The following is a 12,422-nucleotide window of genomic DNA, read 5'->3' as shown; positions in this document are numbered from 1 at the left end:
GGCCACTCGTCCCTCCTCCAGCCTGGCTGCAGGTGTGCCATGCCTGGAGCTGTGCTGTGGCACCAGGTTTGGCCTCTGGTGACAGCAGGCAGCAGAGCTGGCAGAGCCACTGCCCGGTGGGACATCGCTGACCCTGCTCCTCACACCCTCTGCCCACAGGAGACACAGGCAGCAGCTCCACCGCCGGCTCTGACCACACTGCTGGGATCTCTGGAAAGGCCCCTGGACTGACCCACTTAATACTGGAATGAGACTCCTTGGGCTCTGCAGCCTCTTTGGGCCAGAACTTTGAGTCTTGGCAGAGCTCAGCTGTGCTGTGCTGCAGGTCGGGTCTCATTTGACATCCCACAAGGATGTCAAGCACCAAGGATTGTATTGGCTGTCCAGAGGAGGAATGACCTAGGACTTCTCTCCTGGCTCTGGAACACAGCCTGAGGGGTGGGAAATTCCCTGAAGGCCAAATGATGGGAAAGGGCACTGAATTACAGAAGAGATGACGGGAAAAGAAACTCATCAATGCACCCTCTCCCAGCAGGTTCACACGATGCTTTCAGTAAATCTTGTGCAACATAAGGAAACACCCCAGCTGGAGGACAGCTCTACCCACAAGGTTCAGCATCCCTCTTCCCAGACAGAAGGCCTGCAGGCATCTGTGCAGGGGCAGGGACTGGGCGACCTCTCTCAGAGGTGCCACCCTACACCAGAGCACACACAGCACACGCCTCCCCAGCATCCAGAGCAGAGGAGGGCACAAGCCCCCTCTCCATAGCTCAGAGCTGTCTGGCACCATGGCTTGAGGAGCCACCTCCAGCCCCAGGAGCTCCTGCTGGCAGCAGCACACTTGCAGCCCGTGCAGCCAGCCAACATCCAACACGGACGGCAGGCAACTGTCAGCATCAGCCAGTGAGGGAAAACCACAGCCATTATCCCAGCAGGAAGGTTTCAAAAGGTCACAGCTTCCCAGTGCACCTTCCAGCATGCCCATCTGCCCTTCCGAAGCCAGAACCTGCTTCATGTATTTATGGTTTGGGAGTTACCAGCTCCTCTCCTGGATGCTTTAACATCTAAACATGAGGTTTGCTGGTCTCATCGCCCATCCACCAGTGTCAAACTTCACCACAGGAAGGCATTTCCTCTCCTTGCTCAAAGAAACCTGCCAGGTCCCCCAAGGACAGGAATTTCTGCCTCCTTCCCGCAGGAGCAGTGATTTTGTTCCCGGTTACCTGTCTGGTTACAGTGACGTCATGTGTGTTCTTGGCAGACTCAGCTGTTTTCTCTCCAGGTGCATCACACCGCAGGCAGGATTCCCTCCGCTTCCTCGCACCTGTGCTGTCCCAGTGTGACAGCTCTGGACTCCCTGCCCCTGCCCTGATGACACGGAGCAGAAGGCGATCCAGCCTGCAGTGCTCGGGGAGGAAGGAGAGGCCTGGAGCCGTCTGCAACCCAAGGCAGGAGGGCTCCTGGATGCGCTGGCTCAGCACGGGCAGGCAGGGCAGTTGTCTGCCCTCTCACTGGGAAGAGCCTGCAGAAGAGAACATGCCCACAAACCCCTGCCTGGATGGGTTTGGATCACCTGCCAGTGATGCTTACTGACACGTGGCATCCCCGAGGACTAGGGAATGGGTCCTGCTGGCAGCTCTAAGGGTCGTTTCAAGCCACAAAACACACCCTTAATCTCTCAGCTCCTTGCAGCAGCTACAGAAGTTCGCAGGCATCAGCAGAGCAGCCACTCTGCCTGCCTCACCCGAGCATCCTTCATCACAGCGAGCACCACAGAGCTGCTCAGCCCTCCAACAGCCTGGGAAATCCTCTCTCCACACCATCATACAGCATCAAGTGCCCTCGGGGATCCGTGCTTGCCGCCAGTACTCCCAGCTAGTGCCGAGCACCAGGAAAACAGCCTGCATGCCAGAAGCCTGCATGTCACCAGGAATGGACTGACAGAAATCGTCTCCTCACACGTCACAGCTCCCCCACACAGATGGAGAGTGCTGCTGCGGATCAGAGGCAGGGCTGGGGACCGCAAGTTTCTGCCCTTGTGGATCTAACACCTCTGCTGGGAGCTGAGCTTGGCTGGGAAACGCTCCGAACGTCGTGGCCACCCAAGGAGAGAAAACACTGCCTGCTGGTACTTTGCAGGTCTCTTGCAGACCCTTTTCAGGAACAAGGCAGGTGCCCTCCAACGCCAAACACCAACTCAGATACCCCCAGCTGCACAGAGAACCCCTGCAGGGTCTGCTTCCTTTATAGCAGGGTCTGCCAGCCCCACAGAGGAGCAGCTGGCAGAGGGACAGCCCTGCACGCAGGGGAATGGACTGTGCTGAGGTGCATCAGTGACAGGCACCGGAGGGAGGGGAGGGTTTTATTTCCACTTCTGGTGATTCCTGGTGCTGACACACTGATGGGAACCCAGCACACCACCAGTTTCTGCCTGCTCCCTAGAAGAGTGTGCAAAGCAGCATCCTTCCTGCTTGCCAGGCAGGGAATCACAGTGTGGGGATGCTGAGAAGCTTTCCTGTGATCAGTGGCACAGATGGGACCTGAAGCAAGTCTCCAAGCACAGCCCCCTTGCCTGCACTGGTTCTCTCCAGAGCACACAAACCCCCCTGACTGCAGTGAGTGTGCCCAGCACCCCTGCCCTGACACGGGGCTGAGAGCAGCTCCCACACAGAACATCCCTACGCTGGAATGGGCTGGATGTGCCCCAAAGCTCCGTCTCTGGAGCATGATCCAGGCAATGGAGGTCAGGCTGCACAGAGGAATTACTGATCACAGCACACCTCTCCTGGGGTTAAACTCTGCCTCAGTCCGTGCTGTGCCCCTCCCAGCACAGCCCATCCCTTCTGGCACTGAGGCATTTGGGGAGCTGCAGGATCAGCAGCTGCACCCCAATGCTGCCACACACACCAGCATGGCCTTGGGGACCCCCCAGTCCTTCCCCTCTTGCCCCGCAGCCCCCTGCAGTGAGGCTCTGTGTCCAAGGCTCTGTGTGAAGAAGGACCTTCGGGTGACCCTGTGCCTGCTGCCTCCCACCATCACCCCAGTTCTTGTAGGTATAGAATAAATCCCAATTCCCATCCAAACCGTCCTACATCTACCACTGTGTCCTACCCAACATTCAAAATCATCAAGGCCTTTCACAGAATCTCAGCTGCATCTGAGCCTCCCAAATCCACCTGACCCCTCCTAGGTTTTCCCCTCCTTCCCTGTAATCCTATTTGGGCATCATCTGGCCTGTGGGTTCTGCAGCATTTGCCAGAACTTGCTGTTGTGCCTGAACATCCAAGAAAGAACAACAGCCACCCTACAAACTAACAGCCATCCAGCCTCTTGTGTCCCCTACACCAGCAGGACCAGCTTAAATCACCAACTGAGGCAGAAAGGGCTGGGGAAGAGCAATCCTGGGGTATCCCAGACCTCCACCACAGCTGCAACCTGGCAGCCAGGAGGGGAGAAAGATCCTTCTCCTAGCAGAGATACCAGGAGAAGGTGGCTGAGACCCCACATGGCAGAGGATTGTCCCACGGGTGGTGGTGACTTCAGCTGGACTCCCAGCACATGCCAGCCTGGCTGAAGGCTGAGAGCAGCCATGGGGAGACCCAGCCAAACACATCCACACTCTTCCTCTGCACCAAGACACCCAGAAGGGCAGCTGAGGAAGACTGGAGGGGTGGGAGGGGAACACCTAGAGCAGCAGGTCCAGACGAGGGCCAGAAGCATTCACTCCTACCCTTGCTGTTACTACCATCCCACGGACCCACGTGGAAGATCCGACCCCCAAGCAAGGCATCCTGACTTATGGCTCATGCTCCCTGTCACACTCCCAGGGCTAATGAGTGTGTTGCTAATCACACACCCACACACCTCTGCATGACGGGAAAGGCCACATCCCACTGGCACAGGCTGGCAGTAGAGGCTGTGCCCGATGCTGACCTCCCCTTGGCTCGTCCCAGGGCTGCCCACCCCGAGCAGCGGGAGCGGCCGGTGCGGCAGCAGGAGCCGGGGTCCAGTGGGGACAGGCTGTGGCCAGGGCAGCAGCAGCCAGGGCTCGTGCATCACTGCCAACTTTAAGGCAGCCCAGAAAGCAGACCTAATTCCAGTCCCACCCTCCTGCCAAGCCATCTGCCTGCCCTGAGACCACCGAGAGGCTCCTGAGCAGCGCTTTGTCATTACCGAGCCATTACGGAGAGTGGATGAGCAGTGATTGATTATAATGAATGCAAATACCTGCCTTCCGACCCCAAATTGGCAGGCTCTGACTAGCTCTCCCACTAAGTAGTACAGTGTGTCCTTCCTCAGGCTCTGCAAAGCATTCCCATCCTCCTCAGCCTTTCCACAAGCCATCAGGCACAGCACTGCCCATCTAGACCTGCCCTAGAAAACCATCACATCCAAGATCTGCTTTCCATCAGCCCTGGGGCTCTGCTCTCACCTGCAGACCCTACAGGCTCATTTCCAGCACGTGAACCCGTTGGGAAGTTCTCACCTTCATCAAGAGGGTAAAGGACAGTTCCCTCACGTCAGGACAGGGAGAGAGAGAGGGGCAGCAGGGTGGGAGCTGAGTGCTCTGTCACAAGTGTGACACATCCCTACTCATCAGGCATGTGTGTCCCATCCCAGAGAGATGCTGTGCCCAGAGACAACAGCAGCCAGCTCTGCTCCAGGAGGTCACCAAAGATGAAGTATTATTCCTGCAAAACCAGAACACATGCTACAGCCTGCAAGGATGAACTGAGGTGCCCTCCAAGGGCCAGCAAACAGTGACAGGAATACAGGAAAGGAAGGCACTATCCTGCTGCAGGCAGTGGGTGTGGGGCAGGTGGGGGGACCAGAGAGAACCACTGTGGCCACCAACCCCCAACAAAGAGAACTTCAAGGACTGTCCAGGCCAGGGAGAGTTGCTGTGGGCAGAAGAACCTTGTCCCTGAGCTACAGCATCAGACAACAGGGCGGGAATGGACCCCACTCTCACACCCTCTGAGCAGGCTCTCCTGCCTGCCTGCAAGGGGGTCACCTACACCAGGGTCATTCCTCATGGGTGTCTCCCCAGCCTACTGCCAAATCACTCTGCTGGAAGCTCTCACCCAGCTCCAGGCCAGGCCACCAGGGACAAAAGGGTGGCAGGTACCTCTGGTTTGCACTTCCCACAGCCTTGTCAGGACCATTGTCATCTTCTGACCTCTTTTCTGCACACAACATCATCCCATCAGCCCACCCAGCTCCATCCTCAAGTGCCACACCAGCTGGGATCGTGCTTAGCCCATGCCACCACCATGAGCCCCAACTCAGTTCCAACCCATGATTCCAACTGGGGAACATTTCTGGGAGATCACCCTTGGCTGTGGTTGGCACTGCAGTGGTACCTTAAGGGAGTGATTGCTTGGGGTAAGACCCCGAGACAGGGAAATCAAGAAGGCCAAAAGGGTTTCCCTGACACAACCATTGCTACAACCTTGGCAAGAGCCAAGGGTCTCCAAGGCAGCATCTCCTGTCCTCCTCCAACCCACTGCATCTCCTGTTTTCTCATTTCCCTAATATGAACTCTCCCCTCTCCAAAGAGCTTCAGTGCTGTTTGCTGTGACTTCCATACAAAACTTGTCTCCAAATCCTCCAGCACAGAGGTGACCTCCCCCTACCTGATGACATCTGAGCCTTCTCTGCCTGGAGTCGTATAAATTATTTTCATTCAAGATGCAAATCATCTGCTCCCCTCTAGGACCCATCTTCTGGGAAAATATATTTTTTCCATCCTCCAGACTGGCCTGGGTCTTATCCAGGGTGGAGCTGGACCATGGGGATTCAACAAGAGCAGCTTTTACTGGCCCTTCAGCCCACGCTTTGCAGCACACAGCCCAGCCCCAAACCGCAGCAGCCGAACTCCGGGAGCACGGTCATTCAGCAGAGAAAGAGCAGCTTGGTGATTCATCTTCCTTTTGATCTCCAACCTACCCTTGCAGACTCAGTACTCTGTCCCCAAAATTTTGGGCAGGTGGCGTACCCCTCCACCTCCCCCCAGGGCGGAGACAGTAAGTGCTGAGAGGTGCTGGCTCCTTCAGGGGTTCGATTGCTGCACACCCAATTCAGTAGGCAAGCAGACGCCTGGCTGCCAAAGTTTCCAGGGAGATGAGCTTCCTCCAGAGCCTCCCCTCGCCGCCCGCATCCGCCGAGCCCCCGCCGAGGACAGGCGTCCTCTGCCATCTGCACCGGGCAGAGCAGCTCACAGCGCAGAGAACACCTCACCGGGGAGCGGGGCAGAGCCTTCGCCTTCAAGCGGCACCGTTTGGGCCCGACAGGGCGGTCCCGCCCTTGGGGAGGGGGTGAACTCGCATCCTGGCAGCCTGCCCTGAGCAGCAGAGAGCGGCAGGATGCGCTGACGGCTCCGCTGCGCCCAGCGCGGCCCCCACCAGCACGGGCAGCACTGACCACGCTGCGTACAGGGCACGGAGCGGGCACGGGAGCCCCGACAGGAGCTGCCAGACAGCCCCGGCGCCTCCCGGCTCAGCGGAGGCACTTCCTCACCTCCCAGCACTTTGTCGCTCAGGCTCCTCTGCAGTGAGAATTCCTCAGACGACCAGAGTCGCCCACGGGCTCGCAGCCTCCCAAACCTGCTGCCCACCACGGATCAGTCTCCTGGAGCTCCTCCTGGCCCAGCGCGTCACTCAGCTCTGTCTTTCTCCCTGCATCTGCACCGTCACCTGCCCTGGGCTAGCACAGCTGACCTGGGGAAGCCCAGGTGTCATGCCAGGGCCGGCACAGCTATAATTTACACTCAGCAGCGTCACGCATTGACTGAGGAGGGGAATGGAGATGAGGCGACTTCAGCAGCAGCATCCAGTGTCCCAAACCTGGCAAAGCAGCAGCCGCTCTGCGTAGGAGCCGTGTCACATGTGCATGGGAACTGGCCACCCCCTCCAGTCTGCTGGGAGAGGCACCCTCAGCCCAGCAGCACGGTACCAAAACCCATCCCTTGCGGCACTTTGCAGCAGATTTTGGGGTGAGCCAAGTGCTTGAAGGCTCAAGGCCCTGGTGCCCATGGTGCATCTCGCCTCACACAGCCCAAATGAAGCAGGGAGCTCAGCTGCAGCAGAGCATGGCTCCCTTTTCGCCTGGTGATGCAGTTTATTGCTTCTGTGCCCCCAAGCATGCACCAGCTTCTGATCCAGATCCAAACCCAAGTCAAGGTGTCACCTGTGATTTAGAAAGGGCATTCTGCCTGAGGGCCCATATCTAAGGGCTGTCAGCTGGCAGAGCACAAAGAACCACAAAGCAGCAGCTGGGGCCAGGGGCTGGGCATGGAGCAGCCCTAGATAGAGAAATCAGAACTGCTGGGATCACTCAGGAGCTGTTTTAGTCTTGTCTTACTCATGGAGATCCTTGGGGAGATGCTTTATTTAGTCAAACGTTTCTGAAAGGGGAACTGAGAAACTAGCCAGGCTTTGCTCCACACATGGCACATGCCTGGGAGGGGAAAACTCCGTTGTGTCGGGCACCACTGGAGTCACTTGGACCTGCAGCTTCGGCCAAGCAAAGTTCCAGTTGCCAGTTGCTGGATGGCTGGTTTAGGAGACAAGGAGCTGACCTGGCCACAAGGACCCAGCCACCCCAGGTCCACTCCAGACCGAATCCTGTATGAGGGGATTTGAGAGAGCACCCAGAAATGCGCCACCCTTGCGAGGGGTCAAAGCTGTCTGCAGCACAGTGACCATTCCCCACCTGCAGGAACTCAAGGCAAGAAGGAAGCAAGTTTTTGCTCTTCTGCAAATCCAAGGAAGTGTGATTTTCTGAAGGTGGTGAGAAATAGTTTCAGACAGCTCTAATTAGCAAGGTGGTGTGTGAGAAAATCCAGCTTTACTGCTCCGTGCTCCACAGCTGTCCTGGGATGAAGGCAGAGTACCATCACCAGCAGCTGGAGCCCACCCACACCCCTCCCCTGTGCCTGCCTGCCTTGCAGTGAGTCCAATGATCTGCAGGATAGTGAAGAGGGATATTTTTGCATGAGCTGCTGGTCCAAAGTTGCCAGTGCTATTTCAGGCAGCAACACCTACACTGTAATCCAGAGGGCTGTATTTTCCAGCGGGCACTTCAAAATCCGGCCTCCCTCCTCCTCTCACAGGCCAGCTCTAAGCAACCTCGCTCCAGGATAAACAGCTCCCAGCATTATGTGGCCACAGAGGCAAACGCCACAGCCCCAGCACACTCCTGATTCCCACTGGGACCAAGATACCTTCGGACTGGAAAAAAAATAAATACCCCATCTGCAAAAAGTGCCATCTACAACAACAGGTCCTCTGCCTGCAAATCCTCCCAGGGATCTGCCACCACCAGATTACCTGCCCCAGCTAAGCTAGCTAATCCTACAGGCGAGTCGCAGACCTCGTCCTGGAGCTCAGCAGCATTTTCGGTGAGGTGCTTCAGGAGATGTACAGGCTCTAATTAAAGCTACTTTCCAACTCGCTGCATATGGAGGCAGGAAGACATTTGTTCCTCTGTGAAAGCAGGAATCAGAGCCTGGACAGGTTAAATCCCCACTCTTCTGTGTACAAAATACCTGCACATAAATCCTTCACACAGAAAGAGGGGACTCATACAGAGTGGGAAGCAGATGCTGACACGAGCTACCCCTAAAGACCAGGAGGATGAGGACCACAACCCCCGTTCTGGATTCAGATCAGGAGTTGTTCCAGTGGGGATAATGCCACCAGCTCCTTCACCAGTGAGAGCCAGCACTGTGTCTTGCACCTATTTCCTCCTCCTTGATCTGTGTGTGTAGGCACAAAGGAGACATGAGACCATCCCAAATTAAGGAGCTAGAAGATACAAAGAAAAGAGACAGGAGGAGAAGCAATAACAGGAATCGTTATATAACAGTATGAAAAAAAACAATAATACTCCCAGTGCAGAAGAGGTTTTAAGATGGACAAGTGGATGGTGAGACCTGCAGGATGCTGGGCCCCAGTTCCAGCTGCTCCCTGTGCAGCAGGGGGATGAAAACCCATGGCTGGGCAGGGCTGCAGAGGCTGTGCCCCTCTGGGGTTTGCAGATGGGGAAGTTCCAGCCTTCAGAGCCTGCCCAGCAGTGAGATGGCCAAAGTGAGGCTCCCCCTCCCTGGATCTCTGCTCAGGGGGCACCCATGAAGCAGCCCAGCTCAGACCCCACACACACCAGCTGCGCAGACCAGCATTCCTGCTCTGTCCCCCACACCCCATGCCGTCCTTCTCTCACCTCAGTCCTCCTGGCTCTGCTCAGAGAGGGTCTGGGTCCCATGCAGAGTCTCAGCACTCGCTTTCACTCCTCTGAGCGAGCTGTGCAAACAGCAGAGACGGCTCCTTGGAGAGAGACATGGATGCTCCCATCACAGGTCTAATCCTGTATCGCATCCCGGACCTCGGCAAGCAGCAAGAGCAGGAGACACACGGCATCTTAGCCGGTGAGAAGGGGATGAATCACTGGAAAACAGACCCAGGCACAGAGCCAGAGCAGGGAGAAGATGGTCCTGTGAGGCCTCCATCTTTGGGAGTGGGGGGATTGGAGTGAGCACAGCCACAAGATCCTCCCTTCCTGCTCAGAAGCAACCCCAGCATCTGTCCCCCAGCTCGGTAACATCCCTCACAGCTGCAGCCTAGCTGTCCCTCAGAGTGCAGCTCGTGCCTGGACATTCACCCCCTGCCAGCTCTGGAGTTCTCACCGCCCTCATCAGCAGCAAGAATGGGAAATACCCCTGCACCCCTTCAGATTTTCCCTCCCAGCACAAACCACAGAGCTTGAAGGCAAACTGTGGCCTGGTTTCCCAGTTCACACACCTTTCCAGCAGTTCAGGTGCTACAAATCAGAAAATCCTGCCAGGAAAGTCACCTTCAGAAGTAACCTCCTGGCTGAACCAAGAGCATGAAGTGCTCAGAGAACCACCAGTTCAGCAAGCTGAGGCTCCCATTTCATCTTCATCACCAAACCAAACCACAGCTCTGACAGTTCCCAACCACCAGATTTTATTTTTCCTTTGGAATCTGCCATCGAGCTCTGCTGAGACAAGGCTCCCACTAACCTGCAGCATCCCTGAGCCAGGGAGCCGAATCAACCCATCAGAGCCACACAGAAACAAAAGCATCAGCTCCAAGAAGGTGTCACGACAGAATGACAACTCTTAACTTGTTGTTACATCAGCCCACACATTAACGCTTTGGGCCTGAGCCCTGATGCCACGGAGCAGCCTCCGTTCCCCTTAAAGTCAAACCCTGCTGCTCAGAGATGCACAAGTTCAGAATCCTTTTTGATAAAAAAACATTTAAGTAATAATAAAAGCCACGTACCTTTTGCTGTGTTTTCCCCCGACAATGAGACCACAGTCCTGAGAAATTCCCCCATTTACTTTCCTCTTGTCTGTACCACAGCTCTTTCGCTAACTCCTCTCTGTCCACGATGGCCCACATACAGATGCACATGAAATTAGTGCCTCCCAAATTAGTTTTCTCGCACGCAGTCTTAGCCCATTTTCCTCAACAACATTTTATGATGTGCAAGGTTCCACCTTTCTCCCAGGAAACGCAAGCTTCTAAATTTATCTCTTGGACAACTAAAAAAAGAGGCAGGTCTACCTTTCACAATGCGGGGTCAGCAGTCCCGAATGGCAGAGTATCTGCCCCAGAAACACCCAGTTAATAACACAACAACAACCACCACAGAGCAGTACACATATGGTCATTACAGAGCTAAGTATAACTTGACAAAGTACCTTGCTTTTAATGAGGCAAAAGGCCAATTAACCTGATGAGGATGCGGTGTACCGACACTGAGTGGGGAGCCTGGATTCCCTGGAGATACATCCTGTATATCCTCATAACACACCAAACATGAGGGATTCGAACCATTTCTGAGAGCACGGCATGGCTCTCAGAGCTCTCCGGGTTAACACCAGCCTTCCCCAGATTTTGTGACACAGTATCCAGCATTCAGGCTGGATGAAGGGCCAGCCGTGCATTTTTGTCAGCTCAGATCCAAACCCTGGGAAAATGCAGGCATTGTCCTCGCCCGGTCCCCACCGCCCAGCCCTTCGCAGGTGTTCACCTGCCAGAGGACAGCAAGGAAAATCCAGGAACAAAAGCAGGGACTCTCCGGCGGGCGCTTCCCGTTGAAGTCATTTCATAACCGCGTTTCCAGAGGTGCTGGAAGAACAGCACAAGCCACCGCACGAGAGCCGTGATCGGAGACACCGAAATGCGCGGAACGAACAAAAGAAAAACCAACTTCCCCCCGCGAGGCCGTTATTTTGGAAGAGGCAAAACTTCCCGGCTCTTAGGGCACCCCTGGAGCTCTGCCCCTGTCCCAGCCCCGCATCCCGGGCCCGGCCCCCTCTGCACCAGGCAAAGCGCCCGGGGCGGGGGTCGCGGCCGGAGACACCGGGACCCCCGCAGGCCGGCAGCTCTCCCGGCCAGGGCTGCCACGGCCGAGGCCCCGGAGGGGAGCGGCACCGGGGCGCTGGGACCGCGCTGACACCGGGGGCTCCCGCGCGGCACCGCCGAGAGCCGGGCGGCCGCGGGCTGCGGGCGCTCCCCGCACCGGGCTCGGGGCTGCGCTGCTGGCGCGGCGCCGGGCCGGGGCTGCGGGACCTTGAGCCGGGCGAGCGAGGAGCCCCGGGGCCGGGGGATGGGGGGAGCGCGGCTGCGGCGGCCGGGCCGCGCGGAGCGCATCGTATCTCATCGCACCGCAGCGCATCGCATCTCATCTCATCTCATCTCATCTCATCACACCGCATCTCCCCCGGTGCAGGCGCGGCTCCCGGGGCCCACCGGGGGTGAAGTGGGGGGACGATCGCCGGGCACCTGTCTCCCCCAGGTCCGAGGGGTACGGACCTGTCGGCCCGCGGCTGCCCGGGACGCGGGCCAGGGCTCCCCGCCGCCTCTCCGCCATCGCCCTCCGCCGCCGCTCCGCCATCGCCCCCCGCCGCCCCCCGCCGCCGCGGCGCGGCCCGTACCGCAGTCGGCGCAGAGGATCCGCGCCACGTCCCGCTTGAGGTTCTTGCCGCTGGTGTCGAGCGGAGCGAAGGCGGTGCGGAAGACGAGCGGCTCCTCGGTGGGCTCGAGGAAGAAGATGTAGCGGTGGTTGCGCTTCACTTTGAAGCAGGGCGCCTTGGAGCCCACGCTGATGAGCTGCTCCCGCTGCAGCCCCCCGCTGTTGAGGGGCCACAGGTCGAGCACCTTGACCAGGACCCCCCCGGCGGGCCCGGCGCCGCGGCTGTCATTGCCGCCGGCGGGGGGGCCCACGGACTGCACCTTGCCCTCCAGCACCACCGCCGCCGTGTACGCCTGGTCCTGCACGGACTTGAGGCTGGGCGAGTAGCAGGCGAGGGAGACGCCGAAGAGCAGCATGGAGAAGCCGGGCGCCGGGTCGCGCCTCATGCCGCCGGCTGCCGCTCGCTGCCCGCCGGC

The 12,422-nt window shown here is 57.7% G+C and overlaps 1 protein-coding gene and 1 long non-coding RNA gene across 6 annotated transcripts in view; both read right to left on the bottom strand.

Moving 5' to 3' along the window:
* NRG2 (neuregulin 2) overlaps nucleotides 1-12,416 on the bottom strand; it is a 156,325-nt gene extending 143,909 nt beyond the window's left edge. For all 4 annotated transcript variants that reach the window (XM_042025351.1, XM_042025350.1, XM_042025352.1 and 1 more), the window contains exon 1: nucleotides 11,969-12,416. In XM_042025351.1, coding sequence (XP_041881285.1) covers nucleotides 11,969-12,392 — 424 coding nt within the window. In that variant the 5' untranslated portion in view covers nucleotides 12,393-12,416. The remainder of the gene's footprint in view (nucleotides 1-11,968) is intronic.
* On the bottom strand, nucleotides 7,372-11,477 carry LOC121663275. 2 transcript variants are annotated; one of them, XR_006015587.1, is made up of 3 exons: nucleotides 9,223-11,477; nucleotides 8,331-8,807; nucleotides 7,372-8,231 (listed from the first exon to the last, which is right to left on the bottom strand). It is a non-coding gene; the product is annotated as an uncharacterized LOC121663275 (long non-coding RNA). The 2 variants fall into 2 exon arrangements; XR_006015586.1 differs by having other exon boundaries at nucleotides 7,372-8,807.
* Nucleotides 12,417-12,422: the final 6 nt, after the last annotated feature.

This window comes from Corvus kubaryi, unplaced genomic scaffold (assembly GCF_017639235.1).
Source record: "Corvus kubaryi isolate FWS band 111438036 unplaced genomic scaffold, C.kubaryi_AGA036_p1.0 37270, whole genome shotgun sequence".
NCBI lineage: Eukaryota > Metazoa > Chordata > Aves > Passeriformes > Corvidae > Corvus > Corvus kubaryi.
The sequence above is the reverse complement of the archived record's forward strand: the minus strand, read 5'-3'. Positions and strand labels throughout refer to the sequence as shown.